The following is a 19,444-nucleotide window of genomic DNA, read 5'->3' on the forward strand; positions in this document are numbered from 1 at the left end:
GGAGAGACATTTATCTGGCATGATTGGCAGAATACAGAGGAGGACATTCTCACAGATACCAGTCTAGGTGACTACTAACCACTAAATACAGAAAAGAGGAACATATTGCCCATGTTTAACCCCTTCGTCAGTCTCGTATTCTGCCATCTTCTCTGCCAATGTAAACTAGTGAGGAAAATGCATTTGCCATATGAGAGGTGGGAAGGAGGAGCCTTCAGTGACATGCACACGCTGCGTATTACGTACGGAGTTGCCGTGCAGGTTTTCCTGCAGCAAATCCGCAGCGTAATTCAGTACCGGCGAAGGCAAATCAGGTTTCAACTAATCTCATCTACACAAAGCAGAATTTTTCCTGCACATAAGTTGCCCTGCGGTGCGTATTTTATAATCTACAGCATGTCAATTTATCTTGCGTTTCTGCCTCACAATTGTATCTGACAAAATTGGAAAAAAAACGCAGCAAAATGTAAAAACCGACCTAAAAACGCATAAAAGAACGGTGCAGATTTGACCCGCCTGTCTTTACCTACCGTTTTGATTCCGATTTTCTTAATCAAATGACGCAATAGCCTAGGCAATTGCTTCCGGCAAAACTACGGGTCCGATGCACAACAGAGAAAATCGGAAACCATGGGCACCGGATCCGTCACCATTGAAATCAATGGCGATGGAAACGGAAACCTCTGGTTTCCGTCAGTTTGTGTCTGTTCCTGTTCCCGTTCTGATGGAAACCTCCGACGGAACGTCATAACGGGACCCCAACGCAGATGTGAACGAGGCCTTAGCCTTGATCCTTTCAATAATAGTGATTTATAAATATTTGCTTGTTATTGTAAGATGTTTCTGTAGTAAACTTTAATGATTAAAGATTTTATTTTTCTCGTGCAGATGGATCCATGATCAAGAATACACTGGAGAAATGTCTCATGTTGTCTTCTGATTGTAACATAGACAATGACAAGCCCGCACACAATTCTCCAGGACATTACCCCATTTCTCACAATATAACAGACTCCCATAATGGTAGAATAGCCCATGGAAGTGGTAACAATTATCAGTGCTCTGAATGCGGGAAATGTTTTACCCAAAACGGGTCTCTTAACGTCCATAAAAGAATCCACACAGGGGAGAAACCCTTCTCTTGTTCAGAATGCGGAAAATTGTTTATGCGTAAATCTGACCTGGTTAGACATTACCGAGTTCACACTGGAGAAAAGCCCTTTGTATGTTCAGTGTGTGGGAAGTGTTTCAGTCAAAAGTCAAAGCTGGTAAGTCATCAACGTACCCACACGGGCGAAATCCTCTTCCCATGTCCCGAGTGTGGAAGATGTTTTACAAATCGAGCTATACTTGCAACACATCTGAAATTTCACTCAGGAGAGAACCCATTTCAGTGCTCCGATTGTGGGACGTGTTTTCAGTACAAATCGTATCTTGTTAAACATCAAATAATTCACACGAAGACAAAACCCTTTTCTTGTTCGGAGTGTGGAAAATATTTAACCAACAAGGGCGCCCTCATCTATCACTTGAGGACACACACAGGGGAGAAACCTTTCTCCTGTTCTGAATGTGGGCGATGTTTTACAAGTAAAGGACACCTTGTCACTCATAAGCGGACCCACACAGGGGAGAAGCCATTTTCATGTGCAAAATGTGGGAAACTTTTTGCCCGTAAGGCAGACATGGCGATACATCAAATCATGCACTCAATCGAGGAGCCGTTTTCATGCTCCAACTGATGAGGAATATTACAGAAATGTCAATCAGAAAATGACTCCTAAGGCATCAATTCTATTTTCGGAACCTGTAATGCATAAAAAAAACTAAATAAAACTCATCTTAATTTATTACACACATGTGGATGTGAATCCATTTTTATCTTGCAACTAATAGTGTTTTTCTTCTCCAGTTTTTCTTCTCCAAATTTAAAGAGGACCCGTCACTTGGTCATATAAGTTGAGCCAGTCTACTGACCTGATTAGCGCCGTCTCCCTGATTCCAGCAATGTTTTTCTTTTTTTCCTGGACCCCCACATTCCAGAGATATGGCCACTGTTGTGTTGGCTCCCTATATGCTGTAGTTAGCCAACAAGGCGTGAACTACCCTCAAGCTGCCTCGCGCTGGTTGGTCAGTATCACAGGCAGGGAAGCTAGCCCCACCCCCTTGGCTAACTACAGCAAATTAGCATATAGGGAGCCAACACAACAGTGGGTCATATCTCTATATCAGGAAAAAAAGAAAAACAGTGCTGGAATCAGGGAGACAGCGCTATTCAGGTCAGTAGACCAGTTCACATTATATGACCAGTGACAGGTCCTCTTTAAAGCATCAGCGTGTTAGTATTACAGACCATTTTTGAAAAAAATATTTTCTATCTTTATGGTCACTGATAGGGTCCTGATCCACGATCATAATTTAGTCATTCAGAAACACCAAACTCGGTAAGTTGCAAAGTGAATACTTCCTTCACCTAGATAGGAGCTTTGTTTTTCTCCAGTTTGTGAAGAAGCTGCGTGACAATGTCCAAAGGAGTGCAAAAATGGCTGCCCATAGTAGTTTTTAGTCCTTTGGAAAAACTTCTTTGCATTGGTCAATAGAGGTCTGCACACATTCGGTAAGATTCATGAAAAGTAGTACAAAAGAAAAGTACAGTAGTCGCCCAGAGCCACCAATCAGATTTTAGGTTTCCAAAGATCCTCTGGAATAGGAGAGATGGAATCTGATTGGTTACTGAAGGAAACGACTCCACTTTTCCTCTGCACTACTTTTCATAAACCTCCCCAATTGAATTTGAAGCTTCCAACTTTGATCAATTTTAATGTCCATTTTTTTTCCAAAGGATATTCCGTGGCGAGATTTATTAAAACTGGCGTTTTATACGCCAGCCTTAATAAAGAGTTTACAGGATGTGACACACTTATTAGGCGGTGAACGTCTCTTAATGAATGTTTAGCCTGATTGGAGAGGGGGAAGGTCCGGGGTCCGGTATGGGCCTCTACCTTGTTACGCCCCACAGAGTGAACTCTACGCCAGCCAGGAGCCTTATTCCGCTATCATTTACGCCAGCTTCTGGGGTCAATTATAGTAAATAATTCCCCATATACAAAAATAATTTCCCACCATGTAACTCTGCTACCTGTCAACGGAAAAGCCATCCACAAGAGGGAAAAATGTTTCCCCATGGCGAAAAACCAGAAAGAGTCACTTGGGAATTACACGACGGGGGAATTTTTTTCCCTCTGACAGATGACTTTTGAGTTGACAGGTAGCAGAGTTACATGATGGAGAATTATTGACCTTTTTTTTTTTTTGCAGCACAGGGGAGAAAATAGAAGACGGAAGAATACTGTATGCGAGTATAAGTTTTTTTTATTTTTTATATTGCTCATTTATTTGTATTTTTTTCAGGTGTAGCTGGACCCTTTGGACTTTGTCGTAGATTTGTTGGACTATTGCGATAATCTATGTTTTAAAACGTGGTGGAGTTTTTATTTCATTTTTTTTTTCTAATGTCTGTGTTTTATATTGCATTGCGCCTTAGTAAAGGCCACTGTCTGGTTGACAGCATCCATTACTAAGGCCGGGCTTAGTGTTACCCAGTAAAAAGGATGCAAATAACCCCCATTATTACCCCGGTACCCATCGCCACCATGGGTACAGGGAAGAGCCGGGTACAATCCAGTACCCGACCATCTGAAGCGATGGCCGGGCAATGGGGCAGCCGCAGGCTGGTATCATCGGGCTAGAAAGGGCCAAGAACTGTATCAGCTGTATCCTGGGTCTCCTAAGTGGCCCATCGATGCAGCACTATCAGCCAGTGGAGCTGCTAAGGTCTTAGAACATCAGGGGCACAAGCCCCAAGACATGTTTTACCCCCCAGAAAATGTATATTTGACAGCATATCTATAGGACTATGACCCCTATAGCTATGCCACTGGATAGGGTTATATACAGGGCCCAGCAGACAGTATCACACATGATAAGATTGGATACAGCGGCTCTGCAGACAGTATCACACATGATAGGCTGAGATAAAGGGAACAGCAGACAGTATCACACATGATAAGATTGGATACAGCGGCTCAGCAGACAGTATCACACATGATAGGCTGAGATAAAGGGAACAGCAGACAGTATCACACATGATAAGATTGGATACAGCGGCTCTGCAGACAGTATCACACATGATAGGCTGAGATAAAGGGAACAGCAGACAGTATCACACATGATAAGATTGGATACAGCGGCTCAGCAGACAGTATCACACATGATAGGCTGAGATAAAGGGTACAGCAGACAGTATCACACATGATAAGATTGGATACAGCGGCTCTGCAGACAGTATCACACATGATAGGCTTAGATACAGGTCCCAGCTAACAGTATTACATATGATAGGCTTAGATACAGGGCCAAACAAACAGTATCAAAAATGTTAGGCTGAGATACAGGGCCCAGCAGACAGTATTACACATAATAGGCTTAGATACAGAGGACAGTATCACGCATGATAGGCTTGGATATCAGGCCCAACTGACAGTATCACACATGATAGGCTTATATACAGTACATGGCCCAGGCAGACAGTATAGCACATGGTAGTAGGCTGTGTTCACACTGAGTTTTTTGCAGGAGGAAAATTCCTCCTGCATTAACTGCTCCAGACGTTTTTTGCACAGTGGTTTGACAAAAACTCGTCAAGGTGTTTTTTTTACCTTTTCTGACTGATTGAAATGGGGTTTTGGAGGCGGAAACCACCTAAGGATGGGTCATGACGCTTCTTTTTACCGCGACGCAGTTTTTTTACTCGCGGTAAAAAACCTTGTCTAACTCCCATTGAAATTCAATGGGAGGCATTTTCGGGAGTTTTTTAACGAGTTTTGCGGAGCGGTTTCCGCACCAAAAAACTCTGTGTGAACAAGGCCTTAGATACAGGGCCCCAGCAGGTATCTGTGAGTTTGCCACTAGCATTTGGTGACATCCACTCAAGCCATTTTGCCTGGCACAGGTCTTTACAGATGTATCTCCATATGACGGCCTCCTGGATTCCAACCGGCCACCTGGTATATTGATGACTGTACACAGGAAGGTGTCATCACCCTCTGAACTACGGACATCTGCAGAAAGCGGCTACAACCAGTGAACTGCTCACATCTGTGACCAACAACCCCTTCTACGTAGACTCCACCGGGAGTTCCCTTATCCATTAGATGTTACTCCCACTGGCTGGTTCCAGAATACAACAGCGACTGTAGCGGCAGCATCGTTCCGCTGAGCTCCTCCGAGTTGCCTTCTTTCTTCCACATCTGGTGAGCACAGGTCCCTTGTGGCCCTCACATCCCCTTCTTTCTAACTAACCACCTCAGGAGAGTTTTACTGCGTCTCTTTTTTAGAATCGGTCACACAACGGCCTCCCAAAACCAGGGTGTAGTTTAACCTACAGGTATTTCCAAGCCAGGCCTATAGAGACTACTAGTAGGTGCGCTCCTTTAGTGGTGCTTACACCGAACATTTTGCACTAACATTATACAGTGCGTTGGAAAAACTATTTGCCCCTTACTTGAATTCTAATTTTTTGATAATTTGTCCCATGTAAATGTTTCACATCATCCAACCTATTTTAATTCCATTCCATTTAATGAGAATAATTCAAAATCTATTTTGCCCATGTGATCAAGTAATTGCCCCCCTAAAGCGAACTGGTTGCGCCAGCCTTGGTGGTAACAACTGCAATCAAACGTTTGCGATAACTTGCGATGAGTCTTTTACATCTCTGTGGAGGAATTTTGGCGCGCTCGTCTTTGCAGAATTGTTTTTATTTGGTTACATTGGAGGGTTTTCGAGCATGAAGTGCCAATTTAAGGTTTTGCCACAGCATCTCAATGGGATTCAAGTCAGGACTTTGACTCGGCCACCTCAAATTCTTAATTTTGTTTCTGTTGACCCATTCAGAGGTGGACTGTCTTGTGGACTTCGGATCTTTGTCCTGCCCCTTGGTGCTGCAGCTAATCTGTGCTCCTGGGGGAGAGGCTCTAAGCAAAATTATTCTCCTTCCTACTCTGGCAGCTGACAACAGTGCCTTATTTTCACAGCAGAAGGAGTCTCCAAAGCTATACCGACATGGAACTGCAGAGGCTCCGCTCCTTTCCTGACAAGCAGGAATGAAAGCTATTTCTATTGGCTGATCTGCAGGTATCAGAAGATTACAATGCAGAGACAAGGTTGTGGGGAGAGTAACTGTGCATGTATGTCCACCAGCATTGAGCTCAGTAGGTGGACGTGCACATTGCTATACACTTTGAACACCCGGAGGCGCCATAAATATGTAAGGTAAATTTCATAACTCTACACTGGATAATTTTTTTTTTAACAGTAAATGGAAAACATTATTTTTTTTATGATCTTTACAATGTATATGATATTTAATAATGGGACCACTACGTTAAGGGTCTAAAAGTAGTCATGGCGACGTGTCCCTCTATTATCCAGCAGCCCGGACTCCTGGGATGACGTTTCATCTCATGTGACTGCTGCAGCCTGTGATTGGCGTCATGAAACGTCATCCGAGGAGGCCGGCCTGGATGGAGATGTATAAAAAACGGGTAAGTTTAAGCTTTTCTTTTGTTTCAGCTATTCCGTCGCAAAAAAACGCAACATTTGAGATTTGTCGCAAGTTTTACCTCCGCATTGAATTAAATGGGGGAAAACCCGCAAGAAAAAAACAGCAATTTCACAGCATAATGCTGCGGATTCATATAAATCTGATTGTTCAAATCTCATTCCCTCTACTGCTACTGCATTAGGCCTCATGCACATGGACTTCTATTGGCCACGGGAACCTTCCCGTTTACTTACAGGAAGGTGCCCGAGCCGTTGAATAATATAGAACATGTCCTATTTCGGGCTGTAATAACAGCACGGGCAGCCCATAGAAGTCTATGGGGCTCCCTTAATTACGGGTGGCTACGTGTGTGCAATCACGGGAGCGTTGCTAGGCGACATCAGGGGATAGTCACTGTCCAGGGTGCTGAAAGAGTTAACTGATCGGCAGTAACTCTTTCAGCACCCGGGACAGTACATTACAGGAGTTAATAGTATTAAAAGTTAACTTACCCAGAACTCCCTGCTGCTTGCTCCAGTCCGGCCTCCCGGGATGACGTTTCATCCCATGTGACTGCTGCAGCCAATCACAGGCTGCAGCGGTCACATGGACTGCCGCGTCATCCAGGGAGGACGAACTGGATGTATTTACGGGCACGGGTCCGTAAATACTGGTGGAATATGAGTCAAATACGTGTAACAAAGGACCCGTATTTACGCCAGTATTTACGGGAGGAAAAAAATACGTTCGTGTGCATGAGGCCTTAGGCTGCAGATTTTACGCAATGAAATACGTTGCGAAAAATCTGCAGTATTTATTCTACTAAATGTCTATCCTCAATAGACCGAGATGTGATCCTTAAAAAGTTGTGGTGTAAAGGGGGCATTCGCGTAATAAAGTAAAACAAATAATGTTATTCTCAGACTGTAAAAGAGATCAAAAGCTGAGAGGGTCTTTTTGGAGGTAAAAAGATAACAAAAATGTTGAGTTTTCACTTATATACCCGACGAAGCTAAGAATTATCCATAGAGGTCAGACAGTCGTCTTAGGAGATCCAGTCCTTAGTTACAGCTTGTGACTAATATTTTTAAAACATACATCGAATAATAGCTGGTTTCTGCCGGACAGCCGCCTCCTGTAATGTCCGTGGCTGCGGGCTGTCAGTGCCAACCTCCCCCTGACAGCCGCAGCCACGAGTCGGCAAGCGCTGGCCCCAGCCTCCTCCTCAGGAGACGCCATCTCTTGCATCCACTCACCTCTGCCGTCCCGTAGGGTGCGCGCGCATGCTCGTGCCCGCTCTTAAAGGGGCAGCGCGCTCCGAACCTCAAGGACGAACTTTGACCCGTGAGTACCCTGGACTATAAGAGGGGTCCAGCCCCCTAGTTCTATGCCTGAGCGTTGTTGTGTTCCCTAGTTTGTTTATGTGATGGCCTCCTAGTGTGTTTCCTGTTCCAGTCCCTGTCCCTATACCCGTTTCCAGTTCGTGTTCCTAGCAATCCATACCTTCCTGGTCTAGCACTGAGATGTGCCAAAGTCATGCTGTGCTGCATCCACGTCTGATTTGCTTCACCTCGCCTGACGTTCGCCTGCTACCCAAGTCCCAGCCGAGCCTGCCCTGCTGCTGTCTGAGATGCCACAAGTACCTATAGAACTATAGACCCTCACCTGCTCCCTGTTGGCCAGCTGCCTTACCGCCAAGGCGGTACAGCCCAGTGGGTCCACAGACCCTTCGTGACACCTCCATTGTAATGAATGGAAATCCTAAGAGAAGGGGCTTTGCCTTCTAAACTCTCATGGGCGGTTGTGTGGGTGCATCTACTTAGTGACGGAGTGCCCTCCACTTCGCACTAATCAAAGTAGGCACAAGTAGATATCGTAGGTATTAATACCCAGACTGACAAGGGAAGAGTTTGTGTATTTCGTATGTCTATTTTTAGTGAACAGAAAAAGAATATTTCTCGCCCCAAAAAATCTGAACACGTGATTACCAGTTTTCTATAACCCCTTAACACAGAATGACGTCCATACAGCTACGTAGACGGAAAAATAAAAATGTTATGGCTCTTGCAATGCAACGATGGAAGAACCAAAAACAATGCTTGGTCCTTAAAGGGGTTGTCCGGGCACGGGCGGTCTTTAATACGGAGGACCTATGGTCCACAGGATAGGTCCTCAGGATAGGCATGGACATCCGGTGCTCGGAATCAGCCGGAGCCGCTGATCGGTGCCGGGTCTTTATTTATAAAATCTGTTTCCATCTAAGGACGGTGATTTGTCAATTTCCCGTTTAGAGAACATAATCATTCTTTACATCAATGTTCTCCCACAATTGAACATGTCATTTTTGTCTCACTTTTGTGGGATTTTTGATATATATTAAGACTTGTTTTCTGTGCAAAACATTTTCCACAATCTGAGCAGAAAAACGGCTTCTCTCCAGTGTGCGGCGTCCTTTGATAGATGGTCAGATACGTCTTCAATGAAAAACATTTCCCACATTCGGTGCAAGAGAATGGCTTCTCACCTGTGTGGGTTTTCCCATGGTTGACGAGACTTAGTTTATGAGCAAAGAGCTTCCCGCAATCAGCACATGGATATGGTTTCTCCCCTGTGTGAACCCTCTGGTGTCTTCTAAGTTTTGATCCACTTCTAAAGCATTTTCCGCATTGTCCACATTGGAACGGCTTATCCTCGGTGTGAGTTTTCTTATGTTTATTCAGATAGGATTTTAGTGGAAAACATTTCCCACACTCAGAACATGAAAACATATTATTGTCCTTACAATCTGTACTAGGTGAATTGACGCTCAATCTAATAGAAGAACATTCCTGGTGGTCAGAAGAACCGGATGATAAACCTGCACTAACAACCCTTGGAGAAGTGACGTTTTCTCCTGGAGAACCTTGAGTGATGTTGCCGTTGTCCAGTATACAGTCTGGAGATAAAAAGAGACATCCTTCCAAAATATTTTTGCTGTCCTCTCCATCTGTGGGAGCAAATGTGAAGATGTTAAATGTAAAGATCTCTTATCAAAGTGTCAGAGTAGAAAGTTATGACAATGATGATAGATGTCACAGCATTTCCAAGGATGGCAGGAGTCCAAAAGATGATGTTGGCTCCTCGTAGCCCCTACTGGACACTTCACACATAACAAGGCTACCTGATCATGATTGTTTGTATTTGCGTCCTGCAAACAATGGATCCATTGTCCGTTTTTTTGCGGTACGACAGTGTGTCCTCCGCATCCGTCCCATTTGTTCCATAGGTTTGACTTGAATGGGCGAGACCGAGCCACAAATACTGACAGGAACAGGACCTGCTCTGAGTTTTGTGGCCCGGTCCCACTCAAGGATCTGTGAAGAACATGGTAGTGTGTACGGAGCCATAGAAATGAAGGGGTCAGTCTGCCGTCCGTTACAATACGGATAGCACACTGATGAGAAGAACGGTCGTCTGCATGTAGCCAAGGAGAGTTCATAAAAAGGGATTGTTTTAGTCACTGAACAGTTTGTGGTTGTCGCTCACCTGGGTAGATATTGTTAGAAGTTTCTTCCTTATTGCACTTTTGATCCTCCCACACATACGCCTTGTATCCTCCGTCTACATTCTCAACTTTAATATGAATATTTCCCTAAACACTCACAAAAAATATTACAAATTATTTCCTCAGTTAATGAGCTGAAATGTAACAAATTATTAGGTAATATTGGCAAAGCATGAAGTGCACATTCACCTTTATGGGATTTGACGAGACTTTGGTTCCACCTACGTGATGACCCTCTGGGACGTTGTGATATTCCTGTGGACAATCCCAGGAAAACACAGAACTGGGACATCTCTCTGATGGATTTCTCTTACTGGATATACCTGTAGGAGACACATACAGTGGAAGACATTGTTTATATGTAGTTATCAGGTGATGGGTGTATCTTGTGGACTGTCAAAAATGCTCTCCTCTTACCCGGTGATGGGGTCTGGTGGTCCTCCATCATGACGTCCCTGTACAGATCCCTCTTACCCGGTGATGTGAGGGGCTGGTGGTCCTCCATCATGACGTCCCTGTACAGATCCCTCTTACCCGGTGGTGCACGGATCTGGTGGTACTCCATCATGACGTCCTTGTACAGATCCCTCTTACCCAGTGATGTGAGGGGCTGGTGGTCCTCCATCATGACGTCCCTGCACAGATCCCTCTTACCCGGTGATGTGAGGGGCTGGTGGTCCTCCATCATGACGTCCCTGTACAGATCCCTCTTACCCGGTGGTGCACGGATCCGGTGGTCCTCCATCATGACGTCCTTGTACAGATCCCTCTTACCCGGTGATGTGAGGGGCTGGTGCTCCTCCATCATGACGTCCCTGCACAGATCCCTCTTACCCGGTGATGTGAGGGGCCGGTGGTCCTCCATCATGACGTCCTTGTACAGATCCCTCTTACCCGGTGATGTGAGGGGCTGGTGGTCCTCCATCATGGCGTCCCTGTACAGATCCTTGTGTTCTTCTATATACTCCCACTCCTCCATGGAGAAATAGACGGTGACATCCTGACACCTTATAGGAACCTGACACACAATGAGACAGTCATCATCCCGACACCTTCATAGCGTTACTATATAATGTCCCAGCATTCCCGGTAGTCCTCACCTCTCCAGTCAGCAGATGAATGATCTTGTTGGTGAGTTCTAGGATCTTCTGCTCGTTGTTTCTCTTAGGTATCAGTGAAGGCTCCGTGATGGTACTGGTCCATCCTCCAGACATGTAGGGACATCTTTAACCAAACAAAGAAAGGATCATGGAGTCTATAAGTCAAAATGTATAAATATATAATCTTTTTATTGCACAACAAAATTATACAGGTAGTAAATATAAGTTTCTAAAAATGAATCACAAATAAAAGCATGGCCGCCAAACAATCAATTATTCACCAAAAGAAGTCATATTGTTATGAACTTATTGGATTACACCTCAAGACGAAAATGCATATAGCATGGTGTGAATATGGTAAGATATACTGGCTACGAAATGAGGTGTTCTACTGTTTAGGAATGGATAGGAAGGATGTTAGTACCATACATTGGAATTAAAGTTGTAACAAGACCAATGAGGAATATTGTATCCGAAATAGAGCTCATACATTAGTAAATACTAAGTGTGATTAATATATAGAGAGCAACAAGAACAGCGAGCGATGAATAACAGAGTACTAACCCATGTGGCTGAGACTCAGAGAATGGCGACCGGCCCCAACGCGTTTCGGCTTCCGCCTATCTATCAGAAGTTTAGTCCAGATGGGCCTGAGCTGTCTATACGTGTCTGCAGGAACATGATCAAAAGATGGTCTCTTGGTTATGGCCATGTCAACTTCCAGCAGACGGTGAGTAATGGTCATTACATTGTGATATGTACCCGGTAATGTAATAAGGGGCGCTCTTCCACACCTCTGGGTCACACTCAATCTCCCATACATGGGTAAGTGCATCTATCGGACCTAACTTGGCTTTATGCCGTTTTTCCAAGGCACCAATCACTTAGAGTTGTTACAGGCCTTTTGAGTTAGGCATTTTGTCCATCCTTGCACTGCTTACATTTCAATTTACTCCTATTTGATGCACCCTGTGTTGGAGCTACATTAACTGTGCATACCATTTGTGTATTGTATATATATACTGTTATCAATGTATACATCTGTGATCCGTACAAGGATTTATTTTAGATTCTCTGTCTATGTCATTTAGTGTATTTTATGTTATCAATAAAGATGTTTAATTCTTTCATATGTTGATATGTATGGACTCTTTTTTCTCTTGTTTATCATGTATTGTTAGAGTCCTTATCTCTAATTATTTATATGGGTGGTTGAGATTTGTCTCCCACCTTGACACGCATTTGTCCTGTGAGACTTCTTGTCTAATTAATAGTGCTTCATACACTGTATAGCGGCCGTGCGGCAGAACTGCAGCTCCAGTCACATTCACGGCCGCTATACTGTGAGCCATCTGCTTCCGGAACGGACCCCCATCAATGATATACAGATGACCTATCCTATAGAAAGGTCATCAGTATGAAAAACCGCCCCCTGCCCGGACAACCCCTTTAATTCTGGAGCACTGAACTCTCTTTAGCCGTGGGAACCTTCCAGTATTACACTTGGAGATCTCTGACCAAAAATGGAGCCAACTCAACGTTCTGTAAACAAGTCAACTTTATGGTCCAGTCAGGTAATGTCCTTGTCAGAGGTTATAATGTTGTCGGTCATTATAATGCCTGAACTGAAGTGTCCACATCTCACCTGACCCAGCTCCTCTCCAGACACTGATACCTTCAACATGCTCAGAACTGACGCTGTGCCGAGAAAATCCTGACAATCCACCAAAAACTTTCACCAAATATTTGTTATCAATGCCAGATTAGGGGCCGTTCACATATGACCGTTGCTCCTGTCAGTTTCCCTCCAGCGTGTTGCAGAACAGCCGGAGTGAAACTGATGCTAGAACGGATCCCATAGCTTTCTATGTGATCTGTCCTGGCACAGGGAACACCAGTTGTGGCTCCGTACAGTGATAGACCAGTGCAGGAACCAGGATCCAAAAACCTTACCTGCAGTGTTTTTTGGTCTGGCTCCCAGGATGTCCGGCGCCGTATCCAATCTATTTTAACAGTGGCCTGATGAACACCAGGTGCTGCCGCATCCACCTACCAGCAGCACCTGGCGGAAAGGTGGCCGGGGGTATGTCCCGCTGTCAACTGTATCTGCATCCTCAGGACGCAGATAGAGTTGAACCCAATTCTGAAGAACCATCAGCTCCCTGCTTCAGAATTAGTTCAGAGCGGAGAAGCAGAGGGAGCTCCTCCGCTTGCTGAGGACTCTCTGGCCACAGCGCTACCTACGGGGAAGCCCTTGACGTCACTGTCCATATATGGACAGTGACGTCAGTGGCTACGGATTGTCCGGAATCCCCATTGCCGATGATCTTGGCTCCAAGAGGAAACCCCTGAGGTTAATGTCCACATTTGGACATTGGCCAGGGATTCCGCTCCAGGAGGAGATCCCTGACGTCAGAGTCGGTAAGGGGATTCCACTCAAGGAGTAGACACTGACGTCACTGTCCATATATGGACAGTGGCGTCAGGGGGTCCTTCTTGAGGCAATCCCCGGCCACAGCATTGGTAATGCTGCGGCCGGGGATTCCGTTTAGGGAGTAACCCCTGACTCCACTGTCCATGTATGCTAGAGGGAGCTTGAGTGGCGCTATCTACAGGAGAAGGGGGGTAGTGCTATATGTATCCGGTGCTATCTACAGGGGGGCGCTGTGTGGCACAATCTACAGTGGGCGCTGTGTGGCGTTATCTACAGGGGGTGTGGCATTATCTACAGGAGGGGTGTGACATTTTCAGACCCTAGATGACCTTTTTGGTGGACCATTGTGGTAAAAACTGATGTTAAAAACGGATGACAACTAACGACAACTGATGGTTTTGTAGTAAAAATTGTGAAAAATTCTGATGCAACTGATACATTTTTTTAATCGGTTTTTGCATCAGTTGTAATCACTTGAGACAAAAAAACTGATGATGATGCAATTGATAAATGTGAACGCACCCTTAGATGGAATTTCAAACAATGTAACAGTGGCCATCAGCTGTTAATCAACTGTTGACTGTTGCTGTTATGTGGGCACTGTGACTGTCACTGTTAGGGGAGTTGGTTGTCCCTGTTATGGAGGACTTTGACAGTTACAGTGCCCACATAACAGCAACAGTCAAAGTCCTCCATAACAGGGACAACCAACTCTCCCCAGAACAGTGACAGCCATAGTGCTCCCATAACAGTAACAGTCAGGCTGGATTCACACGAGCACATTACGTCCGTAATGGACGGAACGTATTTCGGCCACTAATCCCGGACCGAACACAGTGCAGGGAGCCGGGCTCCTAGCATCATAGTTATGTACGACGCTAGGAGTCCCTGCCTCGCTGCGGGACAACTGTCCCGTACTGTAATCATGTTTTCAGTACGGGACAGTAGTTCCACGGAGAGGCAGGAACTCCTAGCATCGTACATAACTATGATGCTAGGAGCCCGGCTCCCTGCAGTGTGTTCGGTCCGGGATTAGCGCCCGAATTACGTTCCGTCCATTACGGACGTAATGTGCTCATGTGAATCCAGCCTCACAGTGCCCACATAACAGCAACAGTCAATGTTATGGGAGCACCTTGGCTGTCACTGTTCTGGTAGAAAGGTGGCTGTCACTGTTCTGGGGGCCCTTGACTGTTGCTGTCATGTGGGCACTGTGACCGTCACTGTAAGGGTATGTGCACACAACCTATTTTCAGACGTAATGGAGGCGTTTTATGCCTCGAATTACGGCTGAAAAGACGGCTCCAATACGTCAGCAAACATCTGCCCATTGCCTGCAGTGGGTTATACGATGTTCTGTTCCCACGAGGTGTCATTTTACGCGTCGCTGTCAAAAGACGGCGCGTAAAATTACGCCCGCGTCAAAGAAGTGCAGGACACTTCTCCGAATGTATTTGGAGCCGTTTTTCCTCCAATGAAGAACAGCTCCAATTACGTCCGTAAAAGACGCGGCGAAAAATGCGAGATCATGCAAAAACGTCTGAAATTCAGGAGCTGTTTTCAAGGAAAGATAGCTCTTGATTTTCAGACGTTTTTTGAGCCACTCGCGTTTTTGCAACGTTTTTGCGGCCGTTTATGGAGCTGTTTTCAATAGAGTCAATGAAAAACGGCTCCAAAAACGTCCCAAGAAATGACCTGCACTTCTTTTGACGAGCCGTCATTTTAAGCGCCGTATTTTGACAGCGACGCGTAAAATTGCACCTTGTCTGAACAGAACGTCGTAAAACCCATTGCAAGCAACGGGCAGATGTTTGTAGGCGTAATGGAGCCGCTTTTTCAGGCGTAAATCGAGGCGTAAGGCTGGGTTCACACAGAGTTTTTTGCAGGCGGAATTTCTGCCTGAAAATTCCGTTTGGAAGTTTGAGGCAGATTTACCTCTCCCTGCACGCCGATTTTCGCAGCATTTTTCGCCCGCAGCCATTGAGCACCGCGGCCATATAACGCCGCGAAATACGCTTTCTCTGCCTCCCATTGAAGTCAATGGGAGGTCAGAGGCGTAAACGCCCAAAAATAGGGCATGTTGCTTCTTTTTCCCGTGAGGCGGTTTTACCGCTGGCGGGAAAAAGACGCCTCCGCCTCCCATTGAAAACAATGGGAGGCATTTTCGAGCCGTTTTTGACGAGTTTTTTGGCACGGTTTCCGGAAAAAAACCTCTGTGTGAACATAGCCTAAAACGCCTGAATTACATCTGAATTTTGTGTGAACAGACCCTTGTGGCTACACTGGTGTTAACACGGTTACATAGGAGAGGGGGGTGTCACAGGGGCTCTGAAAAAAGATCAAATATCTGTTTTATATCTCCAAAAAGTGTGAGGTTTGATTCTGGAACATGTAAATGGTAATAATATAACAATGTTATGTCACAGCGCCACCTGGTGGCCATAGTACAGATTGCGTTCATCATCCGCCTGATCAGCATTTTAGTAAAAATCTCACATACAAAGAAGCTGAATATGTTTATACTACGCGCATCATGCGTCACACACTGACGCCTAATAAACGGGCAGGAAAGATTCTGACTGTAAATACCTGAATGATTGCCTCGTTTCACCCAGAAGTCATAAACGTCACTTCCTGTTTGTGTGTTCCAGTCATTTTTCTCCGGGTACTCAGATGGCCTACCAAGACAGTTGCCACAGTGACCACACGAGGCCGCTGTTGCTACTGCACATCTTTTGTGCTGTCTGCATCATATAAAACTAGGTCTATAAATTCCCTGCAGTATTGCTATATTATTCATTAATATATACAATATCGGAATAATTTGAAAGTAAAAAGTTCCCTGCAGTGACCACACGATGGCGCGCTGCTGCTCCTTGTATCACTAGGCTACCTGCATTACATTGAATTTAGTGAGCATTTCACAGCATTGACCACACGATGGCGCTGCTGCTCAGCGTATCACTAAATCGGTCTGAATTAGGGTATGTTCACACGAGGGCGTCCGTAACGGCTGAAATTACGGGGATGTTTCAGCCTGAAAATATCCCCGTAATTTCAGCCGTACCGGCATGTGCAGGCGCTTGAACGCCGCGTCCATTACGGCCGTAATTAGCGCTGCTATTCATTGGAGTCAATGAATAACGGCTCCAATTACGGCCAAAGAAGTGACAGGTCACTTCTTTGACGCGGGCGTCTATTTACGCGCCGTCATTTGACAGCGGCGCGTAAATATACGCCTCGTGTGAACAGACAAACGTCTGCCCATTGCTTTCAATGGGCAGATGTTTGTCAGCGCTATTGAGGCGCTATTTTCGGGCGTAATTCGGGGCAAAAACGCCCGATTTACATCCGTAAATAGGCCGTGTGAACATACCCTTAGGGTAAGTTCACACGGCCTATTTACGGACGTAATTCGGCCGTTTTATCCCCCGAATTACGTCCGAAATTATGGCTTGAAAGCGTTGACAAACATCTGCCCATTGAAAGCAATTGGCTGACGTTTGTCTGTTCACATGAGGCGAATATTTACGCATCGCTGTCAAAAGACGGCGCGTAAATAGACGCCCGCGCCAAAGAAGTTTCATGTCACTTCAGACCATGGAAAACCAGCTCCAGTTACGTCCGTAATGGACGCGGCGTTCATGCGCCTGCACATGCCGTTACGGCTGAAATGACGGGGCTGTTTTCTCCTGAAAACAGCCCCGTAATTTCAACCGTTACGGACGCTGCCGTGTGAACATACCCTTACATGTAATTGATTATGCATTTCCCAGCATTGACCACAAGATGGCGCTCCTGCTCAGCGTATCACTGGGCTACCTGCATTATATTGAATTTAGTGAGCATTTCTCAGCGTGGACCACACGATGGCGCTGCTACTCAGCGTATCCCTAAGGCTGCATGAATTACATTGACTATAGTGCGCATTTCCCAGCATCGACCACAAGATGGCGCTGCTGCTTAGCGTATCACTAAGGCTGTCTGAATTACATTGAATTTAGTGAGCATTTCCCAGAATTGACGCCACGATGGCGCTGCTGCGCCGTATAGCCAATGCAGCCTTCCATAAGTAATAAGGTCGTAAAATATAGTCAGTAATACCAGCGATGACCACATAATGGCGCTATTACTTCATCCATGAAAGTAAACAGTTCCCCGCGGTGACCACACCGTGGCACTCTACATTATATTTTGTACGTTTTTTCCTGCAGCGCATCATCTATAGAGGCTGTTCCACTTGCATTATATAACTAGACGAGACACTAAAGTCTGCTCAGAGGCGTAACTAGGAAAGACTGGGCCCCATAGCAAACTCTTGGCCGCCCCCCCTCCTCGGGTGCCACAAGCAGCCCCCCCTTATAAATAGTGCCCCCTGTAGAATGTGCCATACAGCCCCCCTGTAGACAGTGTCACCCTATTTGTAGATAGCACCCCCACCTCCCCCTTGTAGAATGCCATATAGCCCCCACTGTATAGAGTGCCACACAGCCCCCTCCCTTGTATATAGTGCCACACAGCCCCCCTTAGTAGATAGTGCCACACACAGACACCTGTAGATTGTGCCACACTCAGCCCCCTGTAGATAGAGCCACAGCCCTCCCCCTTGTAAATAGTGGCATACAGTTCCCCCATATGTATAGTGCCACACAGCCCCCCCTTGTGTATAGTGCCACACAGCTCCCCCTTGTGTATAGTGCCACACAGCTCTCCCCCATGTGTATAGTGCCACACAGCCCCCTTTGTGTATAGTGCCACACAGCTCTCCCCCTTGTGTATAGTGCCACACAGCTCTCCCCCTTGTGTATAGTGCCACACAGCCCCCTTTGTGTATAGTGCCACACAGCTCCCCCTTGTGTATAGTGCCACACAGCTCTCCCCCTTGTGTATAGTGCCACACAGCCCCCTTTGTGTATAGTGCCACACAGCTCCCCCTTGTGTATAGTGCCACACAGCTCTCCCCCTTGTGTATAGTGCCACACAGCTCTCCCCCTTGTGTATAGTGCCACACAGCTCTCCCCCTTGTGTATAGTGCTACACAGCTCTCCCCCTTGTGTATAGTGCCACACAGCTCTCCCCCTTGTGTATAGTGCCACACAGCTCTCCCCCTTGTGTATAGTGCCACACAGCTCTCCCCCTTGTGCATAGTGCCACACAGCCCCCTTTGTGTATAGTGCCACACAGCCCCCTTTGTGTATAGTGCCACACAGCTCTCCCCCTTGTGTATAGTGCCACACAGCCCCCCTTTGTGTATAGTGCCACACAGCCCCCCTTGTGTATAGTGCCACACAGCCCCCTTTGTGTATAGTGCCACACAGCTCCCCTTTGTGTATAGTGCCACACAGCTCTTCCCCTATGTGTATAGTGCCACACAGCCCCCCTATGTGTATAGTGCCACACAGCTCTCCCCCTTGTGTATAGTGCCACACAGCCCCCCTTTCTGTATAGTGCCACACAGCCCCCTATGTGTATAGTGCCACACAGCTCCCCCTTGTGTATAGTGCCACACAGCTCTCCCCCTTGTGTATAGTGCCACACAGCCCCCTTTGTGTATAGTGCCACACAGCTCTCCCCCTTGTGTATAGTGCCACACAGCTCTCCCCCTTGTGTATAGTGCCAGAAGGCAATGGCACATCCGAGAAAGTTGTATCAGCCAGGGAGATGTCACTCAAACATGGAAAGGTGGGTTTGGAGGCAGGACTATGTGACTCGTGAGGATATCGGCACCGCCCCATGACCCTCTAATGAGTAATTAGCATATA

The 19,444-nt window shown here is 46.1% G+C and overlaps 1 protein-coding gene and 1 long non-coding RNA gene across 2 annotated transcripts in view; both read left to right on the top strand.

Annotated features, from left to right (window-relative positions):
• The window catches only part of LOC142663389 (uncharacterized), a 236,783-nt gene that overhangs the window by 55,640 nt on the left and 161,699 nt on the right, over window positions 1-19,444 (top strand). The window lies entirely within an intron of this gene.
• Window positions 888-1,867, top strand: LOC142663344 (uncharacterized). Its single transcript, XM_075841952.1, has one exon. The coding sequence runs from the start codon at window positions 897-899 to the stop codon at window positions 1,740-1,742; it is 846 nt and encodes a 281-aa protein (XP_075698067.1). The 5' UTR covers window positions 888-896; the 3' UTR covers window positions 1,743-1,867.

The sequence above is a fragment of the Rhinoderma darwinii genome, chromosome 11 (genome assembly GCF_050947455.1).
Source record: "Rhinoderma darwinii isolate aRhiDar2 chromosome 11, aRhiDar2.hap1, whole genome shotgun sequence".
Lineage (NCBI taxonomy): Eukaryota > Metazoa > Chordata > Amphibia > Anura > Rhinodermatidae > Rhinoderma > Rhinoderma darwinii.